This window comes from Chaetomium strumarium (genome assembly GCF_033439665.1).
Source record: "Chaetomium strumarium strain CBS 333.67 chromosome Unknown B0T15scaffold_3, whole genome shotgun sequence".
NCBI classification, from domain to species: domain Eukaryota; kingdom Fungi; phylum Ascomycota; class Sordariomycetes; order Sordariales; family Chaetomiaceae; genus Chaetomium; species Chaetomium strumarium.
Window position 1 is genome coordinate 2,256,325 of NW_026944431.1, and position 22,107 is coordinate 2,278,431.

At 56.4% G+C, this 22,107-nt stretch overlaps 6 protein-coding genes across 6 annotated transcripts; 4 read left to right on the forward strand and 2 right to left on the reverse strand.

Annotated features, from left to right (window-relative positions):
• Window positions 1-483: 483 nt before the first annotated feature.
• On the forward strand, window positions 484-2,947 carry B0T15DRAFT_553284 (uncharacterized protein; the record flags this gene model as incomplete). The annotated part of the gene is made up of 3 exons (XM_062870315.1): window positions 484-885; window positions 935-2,388; window positions 2,454-2,947. 3 exons carry the CDS (start codon window positions 484-486, stop codon window positions 2,713-2,715), a joined length of 2,118 nt encoding a protein of 705 aa, XP_062722769.1. The 3' UTR covers window positions 2,716-2,947.
• Window positions 2,948-6,330: 3,383 nt separating this feature from the next.
• Window positions 6,331-10,064, forward strand: B0T15DRAFT_160586 (uncharacterized protein). The gene is made up of 4 exons (XM_062862098.1): window positions 6,331-7,485; window positions 7,559-7,741; window positions 7,796-8,311; window positions 8,419-10,064. Exons 1-4 carry the CDS (start codon window positions 6,551-6,553, stop codon window positions 9,935-9,937), a joined length of 3,153 nt encoding a protein of 1,050 aa, XP_062722770.1. The 5' UTR covers window positions 6,331-6,550; the 3' UTR covers window positions 9,938-10,064.
• A 2,014-nt stretch (window positions 10,065-12,078) lies between these two features.
• Window positions 12,079-15,416, reverse strand: B0T15DRAFT_413777 (P-loop containing nucleoside triphosphate hydrolase protein). The gene is made up of 2 exons (XM_062865430.1): window positions 14,969-15,416; window positions 12,079-14,909 (listed from the first exon to the last, which is right to left on the reverse strand). The coding sequence occupies exons 1-2, from the start codon at window positions 15,267-15,269 to the stop codon at window positions 12,430-12,432; spliced, it is 2,781 nt and encodes a 926-aa protein (XP_062722771.1). The 5' UTR covers window positions 15,270-15,416; the 3' UTR covers window positions 12,079-12,429.
• Window positions 15,417-15,984: 568 nt separating this feature from the next.
• B0T15DRAFT_395942 (uncharacterized protein) lies at window positions 15,985-16,779 on the forward strand (the record flags this gene model as incomplete). Its single annotated transcript, XM_062864803.1, has 3 exons — window positions 15,985-16,065; window positions 16,124-16,167; window positions 16,245-16,779. The coding sequence occupies 3 exons, from the start codon at window positions 15,985-15,987 to the stop codon at window positions 16,777-16,779; spliced, it is 660 nt and encodes a 219-aa protein (XP_062722772.1).
• Window positions 16,780-17,110: 331 nt separating this feature from the next.
• Window positions 17,111-19,465, reverse strand: B0T15DRAFT_528854 (uncharacterized protein). Its single transcript, XM_062869065.1, has 2 exons — window positions 18,955-19,465; window positions 17,111-18,899 (listed from the first exon to the last, which is right to left on the reverse strand). The coding sequence occupies exons 1-2, from the start codon at window positions 19,344-19,346 to the stop codon at window positions 17,267-17,269; spliced, it is 2,025 nt and encodes a 674-aa protein (XP_062722773.1). The 5' UTR covers window positions 19,347-19,465; the 3' UTR covers window positions 17,111-17,266.
• Window positions 19,466-19,897: 432 nt separating this feature from the next.
• On the forward strand, window positions 19,898-22,093 carry B0T15DRAFT_492503 (uncharacterized protein; the record flags this gene model as incomplete). Its single annotated transcript, XM_062866862.1, has 4 exons — window positions 19,898-20,537; window positions 20,600-20,668; window positions 20,719-21,279; window positions 21,339-22,093. 4 exons carry the CDS (start codon window positions 19,898-19,900, stop codon window positions 22,091-22,093), a joined length of 2,025 nt encoding a protein of 674 aa, XP_062722774.1.
• Between the last annotated feature and the right edge of the window lie 14 nt (window positions 22,094-22,107).

Genomic DNA, 22,107 nt, shown 5'->3' on the forward strand with positions numbered 1-22,107 from the left:
AATACCTCCCCAGTAAAAGTACATACGGTACCCTTCCCCTTGCCGCTGACTCCCTAGCCAGTCGGTCGGTTTCGGCACAGGCTGACCCTGTGTGATGGATCAAATATGAATCCTCCACTTCCGTTCCCAAGATCCCGGAGAAGCTTCCCACCTTCCCTCACCAACCTACCCGCCTGACCTGAAGCATCAACGCGCCAACCATTCACCGCCCAACAACTCGGCACTGGCTTCCTCGTCTTACTTGGTAGCTGCCTAATGATGCGAGTTCAACAGCGAACAACGAGTCATAGGGTCTACGGTGTTTGCTGTGTTTGAATCGTCGCCAGTTGTGCTGCGAGCAGCCGCTATTGCTGACTAGTGGCTGCTAAGTGGTGGGGAGGCACTGAACAACAACAGGATTTCAGACACGTCTCCGTGTAACTTGGGCGCTTGCAAACATAGCTACCCCAAAGGTGGTCGCACCTCGAGAATAGCCATTTCGGCATGCCATCCTCCAACGGCGATTCTCCACACTCGGCAACGGCGGCCATGGCAGCGTCTGCTGGTGCCACTGCCGTCAGGCAGTTTCCATCATTGCCCAACCGGGACTTTACGGTCGAGATCCCTTCGCCTCAGCTCCCTGCCGGTGCCAATGGCACGCACTCACTCAAGTCACCAAATTCACTGAAGTCGGCACGAACTCCGAGCTTTAGCAGGGAGGGCATACTCGGCGCGGCTCAGAAGGCCCGAAATCTGTCCCAGCCATCCGAGAACCGGTCGGAGACCGTTCCGAACGGTATCGTCAAATCCACGAGCGAGGAGAGCATCAATGGCCTCAATCCGCTGAAGAGAAGAAACACGTCTGACGCAGGTGTCGACTATCCGAGGCGGAGGGCGACAATTGCTGTATGTGACCTCTCCGTTTAGTCGGGTGTCTGTGCTGACTGGTTTGTAGTGCGAAGTGTGTCGCTCAAGGAAGTCGCGATGCGATGGAACGAAGCCCAAGTGCAAGCTCTGTACGGAGCTTGGTGCGGAATGCATCTACCGAGAGCCTGGCATCAAGCTGGATGCCGGAGACAAGCTCATTCTCGAGCGCCTGAATAGGATCGAGAACCTGCTTCAGATGAACTTGGTTGGGCACGCCAATGGCATTAATCTGTCACACGACTCGCCGAACATGAGCAACGGCACTGCCTTGAGCGGCGACAATCTCATGATGCAGAATGCAAGCAATTTTGTCTCCATCATCCCGAGCGGCGGCCTCGGCACCTGGTCTGCCACAGCCACTAACATCTCGACTATGCCTAAGGTGCACACGAACGCGGCTCTCCACCTGCTGCAATGGCCGCTGATTCGAGACCTCGTCTCACGACCGTATGACCCCCAAATCCTGCTCCAGCTCGAGATGGCTCGCGAACCTCTGCACTCGCTCGCCAAGACGCCCTGCGTGGATTTGTCGAACACGAACGCGTACATCGAGGCCTACTTTGACCGGGTCAACGTCTGGTATGCCTGCGTCAACCCGTACACGTGGCGGAGCCACTACCGGATCGCACTGTCAAATGGTTTCAGAGAAGGCCCGGAAAGTTGCATTGTGCTCCTCGTCTTGGCCCTCGGGCAGGCCAGCTTGAGGGGGAGCATATCGAGGATCGTACCACACGAGGATCCCCCGGGACTTCAGTACTTTACCGCTGCTTGGTCGCTGCTGCCCGGCATGATGACCTCCAACAGCGTGCTCGCGGCACAGTGTCACCTGCTTGCCGCTGCCTACCTATTCTACTTGGTGAGGCCACTGGAAGCCTGGAACTTGCTCTGCACCACGAGCACGAAGCTGCAGCTCCTGCTCATGACGCCGAATAGAGTGCCTGCCGACCAGAGAGAGTTGATTGAGAGAATCTACTGGAACTCGCTCCTCTTCGAGAGCGACCTACTGGCAGAGCTGGATCTACCGCACTCGGGAGTCGTGGCCTTCGAAGAGAACGTCGGGTTGCCGTGCGGCTTTGAGGGAGATGAGCAAGAAGCAGTCGGACGAGATGACCTATGGTACTTCTTGGCCGAGATCGCATTGCGACGTCTCCTGAACCGCGTCAGCCAACTCATCTACTCCAAGGACTCGATGGCGTCGACAACAAGTCTGGAGCCGGTGGTTGCCGAGCTGGACTTCCAGCTGACGCAGTGGTACGAGAGCCTGCCCGTCCCGCTGCAGTTCCCCTTCACGCGTACGATGCTTCCGGATCCGGTGCAGACGGTGCTGCGGTTGCGATTCTTTGCCTGTCGAACCATCATCTACCGGCCCTACATCCTAGCGGTTCTAGACAACGAACAGGCGATATTGGATCCCGCGGTGCGGGACAGTTGCACCAAGTGCCTCGAGGCCTCCATTCGGCAATTGGAGCATATTACTGCACAGTAAGTCAATTCCTGTCTTTCCCATTGGCTGACCCCGCAGTCCCAATCTAACGAATTGGCCGCAGTCACGCCGGGCACATGCCGTACCTTTGGCAAGGTGCTCTCTCCATCGTCTCGCAGACACTTCTCGTCATGGGCGCCACAATGTCACCGTCGCTGTCTGCTATTCTCTGCAGCCTGGTGCCACATCGCGAGGCTATCGACCAGATCATCAACGACGTAGTCATGGAGATTGAGCGCTATGCCGTCCTCTCGCCCAGCCTCAGCCTCTCAGCCGAGATCATCAAGGAAGCCGAAGTCAGACGTCGGACCTTCCTGAGCGGTTGATCCGTGTACAGGGGTATGACGTCCCCCGCACAACCATCGCGAACATGCATGGGCCTGATCGCAGACATGGCAGCAAGCATCTCTCGCCTAACTCATACTCGACCACGCTTCCGGCGCACTGGGAAAGGTACCACCCCCTTGCACCTCGAATACCCCACGACCTGCAGCTCGCTTATTGCGAGTACATGGAGCAGCTGCACATCCGGCGCGAACTCCCCGGAACCCGCGAGCACTCCTATCAGCATACCCGGTTGATTTCCGAAAGTTCGGTACCTGCTCACTAAAGGCGCCCGCAAACCTGATTAACTTTGCGAGGAGCCGGTCACTGTGTGGCGTTGACCACACGCCTGAGGCGCCATAGTCCTCGTGTGCCCCCGGGCAGTTATGATGTGGGATCAGGTTGAAAACAGAGCAGCTCATCATCGCCATCTACGGACAGACCCCGGTTTACGGTCTGCTGCCCCCGAACGCCCGGCAAGACGGGCAGACAGGATACCGGGACTACGCCGCGATGGTACCAGAGGGCCCTACCTCAGCATCGGGGTCAAGGTTCGTCCAAGAGCAAAGGGACCCAGGGAAATGGCGCAGATCTTTTGGGGTTACACACTGCTTCACTCAGAACGAACTGGGAATGCCGTATGTCGGAGGTGGCTACGGATGACCTTGGATACGGATATGACGGGCCGAGATCCCGCTCCTTGTTTCCCCAACCCCGCTCCCCGCATTCTTTTCTTCATGCAACCCATTACGGAAATCATCCGGTCGGGCGCACTTCTCCTTTTTCTTTTGGACATTGGCCGTTCTGGGTTATCGTCCATTTAGGTCTATCAGTGTCATGGGGGCGTGGAGGGGGGTAAAACTGGCTGGAAATACAACACTACCGTTTGGTATTTGGATGGCATACCCTTTGAGGAGGATTACGTTTGCGGGCTTGGGTTGATCTTCTCAGCGATATTTGGTGTTCAAGTTATCTCAAATGCTGGATATATCCCCGGGGTCACACGTAGCATGAGACGAAGATGTATTAGGTTAGCGAAGCCACGTGAATCAACTTATATATATATGCCTCGCACGGCTTCACCCTTCCTCGGCCTGATCCAGGGTATCATCGAGGACTTGCTGATTTATCAACCAAATTGCAGACAGCTAACAGCATGCCAAAGGAACAATGTCGGCGTCACTTTGACCCCTATTTTTAAACCTACAGTATTTACCCCGTTTCCCTTGCCGATCACTTCAACCGCCGCAACGGTGTGTTGCGGGGTTGTTATGGCTTGCCACAAGATTGCCCATGGGACGGGCATCGTTACGCCGTATTTGGAAAGGAAATGTTGAAGAAAATCAATCTTGAGGTATAATCAACCAATGCAAGTACCCTGAGAGTGAGCATTCTTTGGTCTAGGCATTCCTGACTTTGCCTAGTGTCTATCCTAGAGTGACTGGAGGAGCAGGCGAGGCGCGGGTTGCACGCCCAAGGCTAGTATTGTTTGGTTTCCACGGTCGTGGTCCCCCGTTTCGTACACGGAATCAGCATAAGATGTGAGGCGTCTCAGCTGGTCGGAGTCCTTACACTACGGAATGAGGGCTGATGAGCTGATGAATCCGTAAGCACGTCACATCTCAGGGAGCTGTTGGGAGTGTCTGTCATCGGGAAGACGGCCAGGTCTCTTCCAATCTGAAATAAGTACCAGGTAAATAAGTGTTCGCCCAAGGTTAGAGAAAAATAGAGCAGGGGAATGGAAATGAAGAGGAAGAAAGTGAACGACACCAAGCAGCCCAGGAAGTCGCTACCAATCCTTCCCAGGCAAGCCTGAAGACTCATGTATTGTACGAAACATGGTTCGGCTTGTGTAGCTTCAAAAAGAATATCTCGCAGCTTAGTCTAGTTATGATCATGGCCCAAGCCCATGGGAACCAGATCTAAGGTTCACCAGGCGCGATAAGCACATGCAGGTGGACGGATCCCTCTTCGGAGAGGCTGGCGACCGTTTCCCTAACGGCGAAAAGGGGTACCTGGTAGCTACACCCACTCCCACAGTTGCTCAACCGTCGAACTCGTAAGGTCGTAAGAATAGCGTAGGTTTAAAGGGGGATGTAGAAAACGTGTCAGACAGATATACCTTATGCACTAAGTGTCAAGCTGCATAAGGCTATTCCCGCCGGCCTGCTGCCGAGATCCGAGACGGCCCGGTGAGCAATCCACTAGGACTGTAAATAGGACCGGGCTTAAAATCTCGCCGCCCTGCATCTGCGTATCGTCGCCGGTGGGATTCATAATTGAGTCTGGTGGCGGCCGGAATTTCACTGCTGGACTTGCAAGGACCGGGCTTCCTTACCTCTCGACGCCACCGAGAACAGAAAGAAGCTGGATGAGGAGGGCACTTGAAGCTGTAGATACCCACGGATTCCGTGGGTAGGGCGCATTAGTTCCGGTGGCATGTCCGATGCTGGAAAGTGACCGGTCTGAATGCGCAGGGGCAAATGTCAAGCCTGGGCTCCTCCCGAACGGGATTCCTGCTACTACTATAGCATCACGGCAGGTGCAGTGGGATTCATCCGAAGCTTCAACATCAGACGACAATATAGGAACTGAGCCAAACAGGTCATTTGAAGCCGTTTTTTTGAACGCCTCCAGAAAGTAGCGCGTTTCGAAGATCTGAAACCCCCTGATACCATGACCTCAATCATTTCTCTTTTCCCCTTATCGTCTTGATATTACATAGAATGCTGTCGGTGTCGGTTTGAGAGGCGGGCTCGAGCGGGGCTGCACCGGCCGATCGCGTCCCGACGTCGATCCGTGTGGGGCCGAATTGGCAAGGGCCGCCCGCCGGCTGCGGGGGTTTAGTGAACCGCGGGCGGCGGGGCCGCTTGTTGCTGCGTTTTGGGACCAGGACATTGGGACCTGCCAACCAAGGAATGTATAATAGGATGGCTCTTTGAAACAAAGCACCGAGAGAACTTCAGAACTTCTGCTCATTCCTTTGAAATTAGACGATCAAGCTTTCAGGAGCAGGCCGGCCGGGCGACCATGCCAGACGCAACAGCATCGATATTGGAGTCACGTGATACGTCACACCTCTAGCCCCGGTTGGCTTATATCCTAGTACCCTGCCTTATAGATGAAGGATCGATGGTGATCACACTTTGCGGCCGCCAGCTGGGCTGAGTGCTGCCGAGTCTGCGCTGATGTTCTTTGGTGGATCTGGGCGAAACCTCGGCCCCTGATACCCAAATTGAAGTTGGGAGGGCAATTGGGCACTGTGCAAGCTGCGACCCGGCGACTGACCAAAGTCGCGGGGCTGGTGTGGAGCTTTTACGAATGGAAGGTAATAAGGCACCTCCACCACAGGAGCACGCTGGCACTTGAGGTGCACATACCCATGTCGTCGTCTCATCACCCCTCACCTCATCACCGTTCGTCCTACATCCCCAACCTCGTGGTCTCCCTCACTTTCCTCCATCGGCGGTGCCCAAAGCCCTCAAGCACATTCCGAGTTTGCAACAGCGGGCCTTGTCGGGCTTCTGTCAGGCTTTCACGGGATTCTGCTGCATGCCGCGGGCTCCAGCCTGAGCCGGGGTTTGCTAGCCTGGTCGGAGGAGTCGCGTTGAGTTGGCAATGCAAGAGCAGCACCCGCAAGCCCAATCGCCGTCGGCGCACCTGTAGACCCGCCTTTGCCCGGCCAACCACGCCCATCCAGCTGGCGGGCGCTCAAGGCTCAAATCCTAGACCTCTTGTGCCCTAGGGAAAACTGCCAGACTAATACCGCAACCACCACGGGTCTTGTCATACTCGAACTCGAATGCCGCTGCGACGGCAGGGCTGAACGCAGGACGAATGGCCGACGCCGAGCAGCAGCAGGGCGGGCCCAGCACCTCGCGACGGAGGAAGCTCACCGGCAAATCGAAGGCTCGGCCCGCAAATGATTGGTCACGAAGCGGCGAGCCACAGTCCCGTGCGTCGCCTCGCTCGAAACGCCACGGAGATATAGACATAGACATTGTCGAGTCGTCTTCAGACGACGACGCCCCCAACGCGAGAGCGTTGCCCAGGAAGCATTCTCGTCGACGACGTCCGCAGGCCCCGAGTTCCACAACCTCGGACACGGCATCCGACACGACCGCTCCGGCCAAGACCCCGCAGCGGTCGTCGCTCAGGGGAACGGGAGGGCCCAAGAGCATGCGGGTGCCCAACGCGTCCGTGCCTGTGCTGGACACGGCACCTGCCCCGTCGCACCATCGGCGCCCAACCTGCATCATTGAGGAGGAGGACGATGATGACACCGACGATCTGGCGCCGTCCGGGCCCTCTAGGCCCGTGAGCCGCCAGACCATATCCCGCCGCGACACCAGCCCCCGTTCTGCTCCCCGCTATCGGTCGACCCCGGAGTCCCGCCGCTCACCGAGAACCTCCGTGTCCGACTCCGAGGACGACACTGAGGCCACCTCCGACTCCGACGAGGAACAGATAATTCGGCCCCGAGGCAAACACCTCCCACCACCTGCTCCGGTTGCCCCGCCCGTTCCGTCTGCGCCTCCCGCTGCCGCTGTCCATAATTCGGTCCGGGAACGCTCAAGCCGACGCCCAGAAATGGTGTACGAGGAGGATGGCGACGGCACTTCGCGATACACCCGCTCTGTAGCCAGGCATCGGTCGCTATCCCGCCCCGCTTCAAGCGGCCAGGACCACTATCGGCGGCCCAGAGACATTACTATCTCGAGCCCTCCAAGCCTGGATGAAACACGAACACGGTCTCGCTCGAGATCCAAAAGGTAGTAGTTGCGCAGCAGCTGTTGTCTGCCGACAAGGCCTCGGAACCAATCTGCTAACGATTACACCTTGCAGTGCTCGCCCGTCACGGAGGCACTATGATTCCGACGTCTATGTTTCTTCAAGGCCTCCCTCGTCCTTCAAGCGGCCCCATGCCGCGTCATCCTACAGCCTCGGGTCCTCCAAGCATTCGACTTTCCATGTCGACCTCTCAACACCCCCTGCTCGTCCTTCCCATCTGGACAAACCGGCCGAACGGTCAGTGCCTGCCCGAGATTGGTTGAATCACTCCCCATTCTGACCTGGCTCTAGCACTACCAAGTGTGCTCTTTGCCGAGAGGGGGATATCCCCGTCAGCAAGACAGCAAAACTCAAATGCTGTCATCGGATATGCCACTCGTGCCTCCGCAAGGTCTTCAGGCTGTCCCTCACCGATCCGCAGCACATGCCTCCTCGATGCTGCACCGCTGATAACATTCCCGTCGAATACGTCGACAAACTGTTCGATTCCAGGTTCAAGAGGGAGTGGAATCAGAGATACCGGGAGTATGCCAGTAGGAACCGCATCCTTTGCCCGTTCTCGCGATGCGGCGAGTTGATCAGGCCCGAGGACATGCGCCGCGAAGGCGGCCGCTGGTACGGTAAGTGCAGTCGCTGCAAGACCAAGGTCTGCGGATCTTGCAGTGGCAAGTGGCACCGCCAACCCGAGTGTCCGAGAGATGATGAGGCCATGCAGTTCTTGGAGCAAGCGAGGCAAGAATTGTCACAGCGCTGTCATCGCTGCAAGGCCCTGGTGGAGGTCAAGGATGGCCGAAATCATATGACCTGGTTAGAGCTTCCCTTCTGTTCCTGTCCTTGTTTTCCCGCGACCTCCCCTTCCATCGTTTTGCTCATCTTCCCATTGTTCTTACTGACGTCTCCCTTCTTATATATAGCCGGTGTGGCGCTGAGTCCTGCTTAGTATGTGGAGGCAAGTGGAAGAGCTGTAAATGTCCCTGGTTTAAGTACGACCCGTTTGAGGTCGAGACGATGACCTCTGCACGACCGAACCCATTCGCCTCCCGTCCGGGCTCACCTCGTGAGTTTCAGTCGGATTTCGGACCTCTCCCAGCCGCCGCCGCCCGTACGGGGCCATCAAGCTATGAGGATGACGCATATGTGCGTCGGTTGGATGAGCAGCGCGATGACGTTCTGGCGCGTAGGATGCATTCATTTGACGCTTTTGGTCATCATCATGGTAGTCACGCCGGCCTCGATCGGGCCAGGGAAGATTACGAGTTCGAAGAGGCCCGTGATCCTCGCGACCGGCGCCGGCGGATAGAGGCGCGGGACTATGCAGCCTCATTCATGGATGATGATTACCACCGCCGAGCTGCAACTGTGGTCGCCCCGTCGCCCCCGCAGCCGCCAGTGCCAGCCGTACCGCCCCCTCCACGCTCAGCGTTTGAGCCTCCCACGCGTCCCGGTTTCGATCGTCCGACGTCCGGTTTCGATTATGCTCCTGCAGTCCACCGGAGTCGAGGAATGCGCTACGCCTCGCCGGATAGATATGACGACTACATGACGGAGAATTACACGCCCGACAAGCGACGTGCTCGCTCGCCCGACTGGCATGAATCTCACCATGATCGGGAACCTCGATCTCGAGACAGGCGACACACGTTTCCCTCGGAGTCTCGGCCTGTGTCGCCCGAAGCGTGGCAACAGCTGCCCACACGCTACCCCTCGCCCGAGCGGGCGATGTTGCCCACTGAGGAGAGGCGGCTCCCCCCGTCGCCGGATAGACGGCGAGACACATCGCTCGACAGACGTCTCGCGGGCCGGTTTAAAACGGAGAGCAGACAGAGTCCCACGGCTGCGACTGGCCCAGTTGGCGGTGTTGGGCCGGCGGGCTCTGTTGGTCCAGTTGGTCCGCTCGGTCCTCTGACACACATGCGCGCTCCGCCGCCTCCGTCGCGAGCTGCCACCCATGTCGGTGTGGGTATGCCCATGGCGCCTGGACCTCCTCTCGGCATCCATGGGTCTGCGCCATCGGTGCCCCCGCTCCGAAGACACCACACCATGGACGAAGAGGTCTACGGCCCGGGTGGGGTTTTACACGGAGCTGCCGGACCCCCGCCTGTGGACTGGTTCGGGCCTCCCCCACATGCTCCTCATCCGCATCACCCTGCTGGGCAGCCTGCCTCCCATGTTCCTCCCTCGATGGGTATGATGCATCCCGCGATGCATGATATGAATATGATGGATATCAATGGGGGTTCGCCGCGCGCACCGCACGTAAAGAGACGTCCGCCGCAGGCTCATCGCGAACATAACAAGTATGAGGCGCCGAGGCCGTCGGTGTTGGCTGGGTTGGCCGGCATAGGTAGGGGCGTGCATCGGGTTTCCGAATGGGTCAATTACGTTGAGCCGGGGCCGCCCGATGCGGACCAAATGCCTGCGGTCGTGCAATAGCATAAGCGGCTTTCTTGATGCGAATTGGATTCGGCTTGAATTTTCTTTATTTGCTGGCAGTTCACTTTTGGATTTTCATGGTCTTCTACTCATCTCTCACATCATCTATCATCCGTTTGGCTTTTGCTTTGAGCCGAGTGTGGGCCGTTCTTGTTTATTGTTCGTTCGTCACGGACTAGTTAAGGGTGCACGGGAGATATTCGGCATCGGAAAGGATATGGGTCACGACGCTATGATTAAAATACCAGTATGGTATGAAATGTTGCATGCGTACGTTTTCTCCTTTGTATATGGGCTGTCAAGGGAAGTGTGGATTGGGCCAGGTGTGGGAGGGGGTTCTACCGAAAATACGCCACGGGCGGTTAACAAACTACGGAGGTTACCGGCAAAAGTTTTCCAAGTGGGCCAGGTACTGGCAAAGGTGGCCCACCACCCCCTCGATGTACCTTCGCCATGACAGCGCGTCGCATGCGCAACAGTCAATTCAGAAAGGAATATACATTCCGTTGGCATCAATAACTGCCTGTTGCCGTATGGGCATTGTATCTATATACTCCCTTAGAAATTCCTTAGGGACTATATCCTACGCAGCGCGTACTGCCTCTCGCAGTTGATCGTATAATATCTTTGCTAGGTAGTTAGCTATAATATAATCCTTTATCTAGTTCTATATATTCTCGATAGGATTCAAATCAGGGCTAAACAGGGGATAGGAATAAACAGAGATCCCTCGAGCCTCGAGCTTCTTATATATCACTTGCATAGAATAAGGAAAGGCATTGTTATATATGAATACCTGACCTGGATAGAGATAAAACCACCCGTTAATAAGAGGGACTATTCTCTCTATATATTTCTCTAAAGTGATCGTCCCCTAATCTTTCTCCTAAAAAAGAGAAGGCCCTTTGCTATATTTTACTAAGTACGACCCCTAGAACATCTATCCTTTTAGCCGTAGTTTGCGCTCGACAATGCAAGTGGGATTGTATGCTTCATTTTGACGGCGTATGACCTAGACCTTTCGATGGTGTCATGAACTAACCTGCAGAGGCCGGTGGGGGCCGACCTGCATGGTCAACGGGCGGCGCCCGTACCCAATCATTACAAGGAAGAAAGAACCAATGAGGATTAAGGAAATCAGGAACAATGCCAAGAACGATTGTTCCTGGGGAACAACGCCAAGGAACGTTGTTCCAGATGGAACAATGGGAACGACAATTGTTCCAAATGTTCCAAAAGATCTAGGTACGGGATACCTAGGGGAGGAAGCTGTATATAGTTCTACCATTCCACCACTCGTTCAGATAGCTAGCTTCCTCAGCGAGCAATTACAAGCAATAGCCCATACCTATTGTGCAGACATTGCGGCAAGCATTGTTGTGAACCTTTTGGCTTCACCGAGACCTACAGTCCGACCAGCAGTTACCTTCGACCGGCGAACCCTCTCAGAGGCAGGACTGCCTGTGGTTTCGTCACAGATGGGTACTAGCAATTACCCAGGTCTCGTCGGTCTAGAGGATTTCGTAATATCGCTTGAGGGGCTAGTATATACGCTTAACAGCGTCGTTAAGGCGGAGTTGTCGGTTCTTCTCAGTAATCGGAGGCTTTCGGTATATAATATAACGTTTAAAGCCAGCGTTGCGAAGAGTATAACGGATGGCGTACTTTGAACAATCCTAACCAAGAGTAAGAGGAATCTTCGGGTAAGGTATTTGGCGAGAGGCTTTCGAGGAGGTAATAAAGGCAATTAGCTCTTTAATCTATTTAGGATTAAGAAGGCTAGGTCGGCCAGAGCGTTTTTTTGGCGTAACATTTGGAGCGCGGTAGGTATGTCCAACTTGGTCGTAAGTAAGCCCAAGTTATACGACGATTTGATCGTACGACAGGCTAAAATTGCGGAGGGTTTGAACTTGAAGCCGCTCATCGCGGGAAAGATCACAGCTCTTGAAACGCTGGCTGGGTGGCGTAGAGGGGGGCTCCATTGAAGGTGATGGTGTTGGTGATGACTGTTGCGCATGCGACGCGCTGTCATGGCGAAGGTACATCGAGGGGGTGGTGGACCACCTTTGCCAGTACCTGGCCCACTTGGAAAACTTTTGCCGGTAACCTCCGTACCTACTGAAAAACAGCAATCCTCTTGGCCCAGGCAGAGAGGCTTTCTTATATATCTAACACTATCTCTCCATGGCGGATGCATATAATATCTGTTTTGCACTCATCCAGTGACATCTGATATGCCAATGGCGGCTGTGGGCCAGAGCTGAGAAGAACTACGAAGCACCGATGCCTACCAGTCACTGTAGCTGCATATGTCGTCGTTTGGCTGCGTTATGATGCGAGTTCTCGAAAAGAATCCCCGGAAATTCATGTAATGGAGGGGGTATATAATGCGGCACAACAAAGCAAAAAACACGATAGTCTAACGACGCCTGTGTCATTTGCTACGCAAGGAAATTCTACTCGACTGCCAGATCCACGCGTACCCATTTGATTCACCTCTTGGCCCTCTTGGTCGGCCGCGCATTCTTCTCTTTGCGCCTCTCCTTGAGCTGCCGCGCCTTGCGGATGTCGGTTGCGCTCTTGAGCTCCCGCCGGCTGCCCTCGCCGTCCTTGTACTTGCCGATGCGCTTCTCGCGCGCCTCGGCCACGCGCTTCTTACGCACGTGGTAGTCGTCGCGGTATTTGTCCGCGTCCTTGGGCGCCTTCTCCTGCTTGTGCTTGAACCGATGGGCGCCGGACTGGGACGACGCGAAGCTGCGGACCAGTTGGGCCTTCTCGGCCTCGCCTACATGCGGTAACCGGCCCAGCTTGTGCGCGCGCCGCCATTTGTCGAAGCGTCCGCTCTGGAACGAGGCGGCGATCTTGACGCCGGACTCGCCGCGTATCATCTTGGCGCCGCGCGAACCGTCCTCGTCGTTGGTGCGCGAGACGTACTTGCTATGACGCTTGTCCCAGCGCATCTTGGGTCGGCTGGGCAGGCCAAAGGCTTTGGCCCCCTCATCGTTCGTCAGGTCCATGGCGGCGTCGCGGGCGGCTTCGACGAAGTGTGATGCCTGTGAACCTGAGTGGACGCCGTATGCGCGTTCTTCGGCCACGCTGGTGGTGCGAGGCGTGTAGGACATGAACACCTCGGGGTCTTGGAAGGAACTCTGGCCCTTTGTTGCCTTTCCACTGCTTGTTACGGTGACCTCCAGCTCCGAATCGGAATCCTCATCATCCTCCCACGCCCCGTCGACATCCTCGCCGCCTGCATCTTCTTCGGACTCCTCAGGATCCCCTCCACTAGCTTGCGCTGGTGGTTGGTCGGCAGCGTCTGTCATCCCAGCGTTCTTCATCCCAGCGTCCTCTTCCTCCCGCTTGCTTGTCCTCCGTGGGCCAACCATTGCCCGGAAACTGCGCATAACCTCTGCGGCCTTGTTCCGCGAGGACTTGCCCTTGGGCCCTATCTCAAAGATGGTCTCCTGTGGCTTGAAGCCGCTGATTTTCGAGAGCAGGCTCTCCCTGGCCTCTTCAGCTTGCGCAGCCGACTCTCCAAACAGAGCATGTAGTTGGGTCCAGCCCTTGGATGCAACGATTTCTCGAGCCCGCTTGGCACTCTGGCTCGATGCCGAGTTTCTGGTCTTCATGTACAGCTTTTCGGCCTTGATCGTAACCCCCTTCAGTGCCCGGATATCATCGCTCTCATTGAGCACTTTGTTCACCCACTCTGTATTGTTTTCGAGCTCGGCTCTAACTAGCGAGCCGACCACAACATCTTGGGCAAAGGACGGCTCCTTAGCTTCCTGTCCAAGCACCAACTTCCTCCCAAGGAAGAGTTGGAGGTCGAGAAGGTAGGGAAGGTCCGACTCCCTAACGAGAGCATAAGCCCAACCGCGCTGACCAGCACGCGCTGTTCGGCCGACACGGTGGACGAAGACTTTCGGCTGAGGGGGGAAGTCGTAGTTGATGACGTTGGCGAGCACAGGGATATCGATGCCGCGCGCTGCTACATCCGTGACCACCAGGATGTTTGTCCTCCCCTTCCTAAAACTGTCGACTTGGATCTTTCGGGCGGTTTGATCGAGTGAGCCGTATACGTACGACACAGAAAAGCCTGCATGGCGCAGCAGGTTCGCGAGATATTCAACATGATGTTTGGTGGCTGTGAATATGATAGTTGAATGCTCAGTCGGCTTCTCTTTGTAATTGGTTTTGTCCGAGCCGCGTTTTCTCTTCTTTGACTGTCGTTCTTCGTCCTGCTGCGCGCCTGCCGGCGGCCCCAACGGCATTTTTATGACATCGTGAAGGATATGGAGCAGGGCGCCTTCCTTCTCTCCGCCCTTGACCGAGAAAAAGGCGCTCTCAAGGTCGGGCGAGACTTTGGTCTCAGCATCTAGGCGCACCAAGCTCGGCTCTTGCAGGCCTGCTCTGGCGAATTCGACCAGGGACGATGGCAAAGTGGCTGAAAAGAGCAGCGTCTGTCTGGATGGAGGCAGCGCATGCAATATCTCTGTGAGCTGAGCGGCGAATCCCATTTCGAAGAGGCGGTCGGCCTCGTCGAAGACGACGTATTTGATGGATGAGAGATCCAGGGACATCTCGACCTTCAGGTGCAGGAACCGACCGGGTGTGGCAATGACGATATCCGGATTGGCAGCCATGAGGCCGAATTGCTCCTCCAAGCTGTCACCACCGACTAGCAAAACCGTCTTCAGATCCGTTCCCTTGCCCAGCTCTTTGACAACCTTCAAAGTCTGCAAGGCCAGCTCGCGCGAGGGGGACAGAACGAGCGCCCTGGCACCAACTCTTGCGCTGTGGGCCTTGAGACGCTCTATCATCGGGATAACGAACGCGGCCGTCTTGCCGGAACCTGTCCGAGCCATTCCCACGACATCGCGCCGCTCGAGGATTAGGGGGATCGCCTTCCGCTGGATGGGGGTGGGGACGGAAAAGCCTTTCCGCGTGATGGCTCTCAAGAGATTGGCGTTGAGACCTGGCAGAAGTGTCAGCCTCAAGCACACACGCAGCTCGACAGGGGCAATGATCACTCACCCATGGCCTGGAAGCCGCCGCCCTTTTTGACCGTTTTGCCCTGCAGGTTGGAGCTCTTGCGGTTTGAGCTCCGCTGCTGCATGGCAATGAAGGCCTCGTCGCCGGCGCCATCGTCTGAATCGCCATCGCCGGCCGTCTGCAAGATGTCGCCGAAATCAAGGTCGGCGGCGGCGGCGGCGGCAGGTTTCTTGCTCACTTCCGCATCGCTGTCGCTGCCGCTGTCGGCTTCCTTTGCAAACAGGGACCCGGCGATATCGACCTCGTTTTCGGACAGAGCCGGGGATGCTGCTCTTCTCGGCATGGCGGAGCGTTGCTACTGTACGGGGTACAGTCTGAGGTGCCGGGGAGGTGAAGCTCCTGGTGCCATGAGTTTTCTGAAAGCCAGCCAGATTTTAGCGGGGCGGCAATTCTTATCGCTGGCTTATCACTCCAGATCAAGCGTTCCGAGGTGCCATCTAATGCTGTGACAGAACTTTACTATACATACAGTACCATACGTTATAGCTAGCGAGGCACTCCATCTCTTCCATGCACCGCGGGGGCTGATCACATATATCATGCCAATACCTAATTCTGTGTACAAGTCACCGCCCCATTGGCTCCCGTTTGTCTTTTGATGTATGCTTTCAGAATTGGTGTCTGAGAGGATCACAAGAGCTACTGTGATACTTTGGAGTGACACACTGGTTGCAATGTGGGTCCAAGAATCGCGGACTCTGGGCGTTACACACCCGTACTGTATGACGGATTATGTATCGTACACACACTGTGCCGCGAAACCCAGCCGTAATCGGCAGGCCCTCCGATCAACTCTCGACTGCACCACATCTACGGAGTAGAAGCCGAGTACTGGATCATCAGGTTCTCCACATACGAAGGACACACACGCACGCACGCGGGTTGAACTGCCAACAGCTCGCCGGTCAACAACATAAGGCTCAGCATCTCGGTCGCAATATTCTCATCTCCAGGATTCACGTCAATATTCCAGTCTCGAGGCTACGGAAGCAGCCAAGATGGCTACCAAGGACGACACCCCCGTCGACACGCGAGATGCGCTGGAAGTGATCGAGTCGGAGGCTAAAGAATTGGAAAAGGTGCGCCGGAAACATACGTATCCTCGTCGCCCATACGGTTGCTGACACGGTTATCTAGGATGCCGAGATCGACCGCATCTTGAGAGCCTTCCGGCTCGATGCGTGAGTCTTCCACCCATCCGTTGTGCCGCCGAGCTTTTCCAATGCTAGCCAGACGACTAACACCCGCGGTTCACCAGCTATGCAGTGCTCGGCCTCAAGCCCGGCGTGCCCGAATCCGACATCAAGAACACCTACCGGAAAAAGTCCCTGCTTATCCACCCGGATAAGACCAAGAACCCTCGCGCACCGGACGCATTCGACCGGCTAAAGAAGGCCCAGACCGAACTGATGGACGAGAAGCATCGCAAGAACCTGGACGAGGCCATCGCGGACGCGCGCATGCTGGTCATGCGCGAGAACAAGTGGACGGTCGACAGCCCGGAGCTGAAGACGGAAGAGTTCGAGCGCAAGTGGGTCGACAAGACCAAGTTTGTGCTGATCGAGAACGAGCAGCGGCGGCAGAGGCAGATGAAGGCGCAGATGCAGGAAGAAGGGCGCGAGCAGCGGAGGCAGGAGCAGGAGGCCGAGGCGAGGCGCCGCAAGAGGCAGCACGAGGAGGACTGGGAGGCGACGAGGGACCAGCGGATCAGTAGCTGGCGCCAATTTCAGAAAAAGAAGACGGGAGGGGAGGAGGGTCCGGCGAAAAAGAAGAAGATGAAGCCGATCGGTTGAGGAACTCGTCGACCGGGTCTTCTTGTTCTCCTTCTTGGTGTTGGTGTTGTTGTTCCATGCGAGCTGGACCTGCTGGCGTTCCTAGGGGAAGTTATACGGTTGGAGAAGAGGTTATTTTCAGTGAGTTTTATGTCCGGAGGCAGGGCGCGCTTGATTTGACCCTGACCAACAAAAAGGCCCTTCGACGCAAATCAGTACTCCGGCACGAGAGACTCCCTATCTAGGAAAAAGCCGTCGAGGATATATTATCACTGTTAATCAAGTGGACGGTCTGTGATTCCTGCTGGTCCCGCGTGATATCACAACCATATTGACTTTTATCTCATAACAGCCACCCAGCAGGCGCCTTCGACCTGGTACGTAATGAGGGGGCTGACAAGAACAAGCACGCATATCGAAAGTATACGGTAAGTTTGCATGCGCCTGGTTCGGGAGGCGATGACACCTTGCTCTTCGCCGAAGTTCTCGCGTTATCCGCCAAAACACCTCATCTTGGTGCGTGCTTCTTCTTATACTGTACAAACCTGCCCAGATTCAACAGCGCCTCATCCGCCCTCGTTCTCAGCTCGCCCTGCGTCCTCTTATCGATCCCCTTTGCCAAAGCCTTCATCTTGGGCACAAACTCCTCGAGGTGCTTCAGAAAGTCGTGTTTCCAGAACACCTCCTTGTCGCATGGCACCTCCTCATCCCCGTATATGTCAAACAGCTGGTTCAGGGCCTCGATGATATCCGCCGCCGGTGCTTGAGACGCACCCTCGCCGCTGAGAAGCGTCATCAGAAATACGCCCACCTCGCGGTTCACCTCGAGCGGCGCCGGGTCCCGCGCTAATGAGCCTAGCACGCCGATGCACTTGACGCCGAGGCCCTGGAAAGGATCGCGTGCTTCGGTATCTTCCTCATTCGCTTCGGGTTGTTGCTGAGCCTGCCCCTTGGAGGCGAGGTACAGGGATATGAATTTCCGGTGCGGCGCACCGTCTGTGGGGGTCTCGCCGTTCAGGGTGCGGGCGACAGCCCAGGCGAGGCTGGTCACCTGTGTCGCGAGCTTCAGGTCTGCGCTGTCGGCCTCGAGGATGGGTGCTACCGTCTTGCGCCAGATCTTCTTGGCGACGGGGTACCAGGCGCCGTGGATGTTAGCGTTTTCGCCGTTGGCGAATTCGAGGCATGATATGGTCCAGGCGAGGTTGTTGAGCGCGGATAAGGAACGAGACTGGATACTCAGCGTCTCCTCGCTATCGACTGGGATATTGGATAGCCGGGTGAGTTGTGGCACAGCGTGTTGGATGAGTTCGCGCAGGGTTGGTAGGTCCTCGAGATCGCCCGCGCCCGAGCCCTCTCCACCCGTGACGCGGTCCATATCGGATTCAATGTCCGAATCGATCGAGTCGTCGTCCGCTTCCCCTTCGGCATCGTCATCCTCCCTTGCCTTCCCCCCTTCGGCGTCCGCATCGGATCCTTGATCGACGTCCATTGCGTCTGCGTCCTCGAAGCCATTCCACTCGTCAGCCTTGGAAGGTTCAGCCGGTGCACGGTTGCCCTTCTCGAGCGTTTGCTGGAAGTCCGTCCCGATGGATGCCAGTATTTCCAGAGCGACTTGCGCAACCCCAGCATGGCTGGAGCTGCCGTTGGCGGTTGTGCCATTTGGCGTGACTTGTTCCAGGGCGCGCGCCAGGCTAGCAATGAGGACCGCATCACACGCGCCGTCCTTTCCAGGGCTGTAGTCGAGCCATTGCAGTGATATGAAGACATTATGGAGGACACCGCAGGAGAGCACAGCTCTCGGGCCAGTTCCTGTTGAGAGTTTCAGGAGGGCGTCGTAGCATCGTGTCTCCTGGTCATTCGTCATGGCTTGTCCCAGCTGGAGGCTGTCCTCTGATAATGTCATGAGACAGGAGAGGGCTTCCTCATACACTTCCTGAGGCGCTACGTCTGTCGACGCCAATCGAAATAGGAGCCGCAGTGCGGTGTGGTTTGCAACTATGGCGTTCAAGATCTCTTCCCGAGCCAGTGCTAAAAGATTGAGGAGCGTGAGCAAGGAGCCTGTGATGTCCCATACTAGACGCTGCTGAGCCTTCAGCAGCTTGGAAAAAGCCGGCTCGGTTGCCGTGAGGGTTTCAAGAATCTATGCCAAAATCAGCTTCGGAGAAATCTTACCACTACCAACCAAGATTCCTCACCGTCGTAGCAGCATGCTCAATCGCGGTCAGAACATCAAGCCTGTACAAGTGTACGCAAAAGTCTGCCTCCTCCTCCTGGGCCAGGACCTTCAAAATCTCCCAGCCTGCTGAGCGGCTGTCGATGCTGTTGTCGGTAAGCGTTTCGGTGAGCACGACATGGACGACCTGTTCCCGAAGGAGGAGCTTCCTGCATTTGGCGTCCTGGACGATGTTGGCTATGGCGCCAGCAGCTGCTGTCCTGGACTTCGGGTCGGGTGATTTGAGGTCCTTCAACACCGGCAAGATCTTGCTCTCACGGAGCTTGGCGAGCTCCGGATCCGACGGTGGCTTGACGGGCTTCGCGATCGGATCAGCGCGATTTGCCCGCACTCTGTTGCGTCTGGCTTTACCCATGGTTGCAACGGTATTGGTAGGTTATGAGGAGGCACAAAATATCCAGACTCGTGATGTATTCTCAGCACGTCACCCGCTATGAAGTACCATGGAGAACTGCGAAGAAAATTATACCCGAGAAAAACTGCCCCTCTAGCCCCACCGTTCCCGCGACAAGGGACCGAGCTGCAGGGCTGCGGCGGCATCTGAGACCCCTGCCAGTGGGGTGAGCTTTGAAGAGTGGAGATGGCGCTCACTGACCTAGTGACGCACGGACGCTCCAAACCATGTCTCCAGCTATTATAGTACATGTGTTCGCTGGATAAAGTTGAACTTCGAGACCTACTCTGTACACAGTAAAACATTCCATTGTGTGATGGCGTCGTCCTGACGCTGCTTAGCCCGACTCAGATGCATCAAGCGCCAGAATTAGGCTTACATACTTCGATGACGACCAGTTGTTGTGTCGACCAGTGAAGCGCCATCCAGCGCACCAGGGAAAACTCATCCACCCGCTTTCGGTGCGCCCTGAAGACTGTTTGGTACGCTGCGCGGTGAATATGCGGGTCAACATGGGATCAATGTTCCTAAGCGATGAGGAGTTGGGCAAGAAGGACGATGACCACAAGCCAACTAAGGTTTCCACGATCCGCCCCCCCCAATGGAGTGTTGCGACCGGGGGCCCGCCTCGCAAGATACTGAAGAGGCTCGCGATCGCCTTGGCACTGGGCGTCTTCGTCTATCTGTTTGTTCGCAACCTGCCCAGCGACGTCCCTGTTCGGGACCTCCGCCGCCCCGTGTATAGGCCTGAAGTCCTCTCGGATACGCTACGTGCGCCGGGGCCAATGCCGAAGCTCAAGTCGGACGGGAAAGCGCCGAGGCCACCGAGGCCGGTCTCTCCACCACCGGCGCCTCCTCGGTCAGCTCCCGCAGCCCCGGAGGGCTCCTACAATGGACCCCTCATCTTCCCCAAGCTTCTCTCCTCTCTTCAAGCCATATACGGCACCGGCGGGTCCCAGACCTTGAACAAGAACGTTCTGTTTGCCGCTGCAAGCCTGAAGAGTGCTGCCCTGCTTCTTCCCATTGCCTGCAAGATGGGAGGGGAGCTGAGGAACTATGTGCACTTCGCATTGCTTGGCGGAAGTGAGGTCGACATGGCGGAACTGCGTACCATCAATGGCATCGAGGAGTCTTGCCATGTCATATTTCACGGTATGGTACATTCTACAACAGGCCGCCGCTTCAAGGGACCGTCGGAACTGACCTAGGATCAGACGCCCGCCCGGATGCCGCGGCAACTTCGACTACAGAGCGCTTGAGGCTCAGCACCATCCGCGCTCTATGTGAGTCAACTGCTCGAGGGGCTTGTCGACGGATTCTGACTGCTTTGCAGATCATATCAACAACTACATGCATCCGCAGGCCCTTCTCGTTGATGCCTCCTCGGCAGAGGAGGGCTATTTCCTCTCCGCTGCGAGGAAACAAGCTCCGGTTTCGAAGATACCTCTGATTGAATTGCCCGAGAACGCCCATTCGAGGCTTGGCTGGATAACCAAACTGGATAGCTCGTCGTTAGCGGCGTGGGACAAGATCAGCATTGACATCTTGATCCACGCAGCTCCCGGTGGCTCTGGAAACATCATCCAGTTGCTCAAGTCGTTGTCGGCAGCCGACTTCTCGGCCAGTTCCACTCCACATTTGACCATCGAACTGCCACATGGCATTGATCGTGCCACGACCGAGTTCCTGAGGACTTTTCAATGGCCCCCAGGCCGCTTCAGGCAGCCCTCCCGTCCCCGGCAGTTCACTCTCAGGCATCGCATACCCCGCGGCAGACTGACCGAGGAGGAGAATTCAGTGCGCTTCCTCGAGTCGTTCTGGCCTGCCAGCCCGAAATACTCCCACGTCCTGGTCCTCTCACCGCAGGCCCAGTTGTCACCTCAGTTCTTTCACTGTGAGTAAATCTATCATCTGCTCGCTTGCGTCGTGCCATTTCTGAAATTGAGTTGCCAGACCTGAAGTATGCTGTGCTGCAGTACCTATATTCAGGCGCCGCCCTTGTCCAGGATTGGGACTCAAGGCTCCTTGGCATTAGCCTTGATCTGCCCTCGACGCACCTGGATGGCTCCAAGCCATTTCGGGCCCCTTCAGGAAAGGGAACAACTAGTCCACCGGGCGCATCCGCCAGTGCTCCTACCCCCTTCCTCTGGCAGGCACCCAACAGTAACGCTGCGCTCTTTACGGGACAAAAATGGGCTGAGCTACACGCGCTGGTTTCCAACTTGCTCGAGTTCCAACACCGGACACAATCACTAGCTCCATTCTTCACCACCAAGCTCGTCAGTAAGAGATATCCCTCATGGCTGGAACACGCCCTGAAACTGTCCCGCGCTCGCGGCTACTGGATGCTCTACCCGAGCGAGGCGATGGCAAAAAGCCTAGCAACCATACACAACGAACTCTACAGAGCGCCGGAAGAATATGAGACGGAACTTGAGAAAGGGATGCTAGAGGATAACACTGAGTTACCCCTCTTGGGGAGAACGCTTTTCGAAAGCTTGCCGGCCGGTGGATCATTGCCGCCGTTCGACGAAATGCCGCTTCTGCAATGGAACGGGGCGACGACGAGACTCTCGGACCTGGATGATGCTGCGACTGATTATGCGAGCGATTTCAGACGTGCGGTAGGGGGCTGCCAGGAACTGGCCCCCGAGGACATACTCCCGAAGACATCAATGAAGGACTTGTTCTGTACAAAGGACAATTGAACGACCGGTTGCGT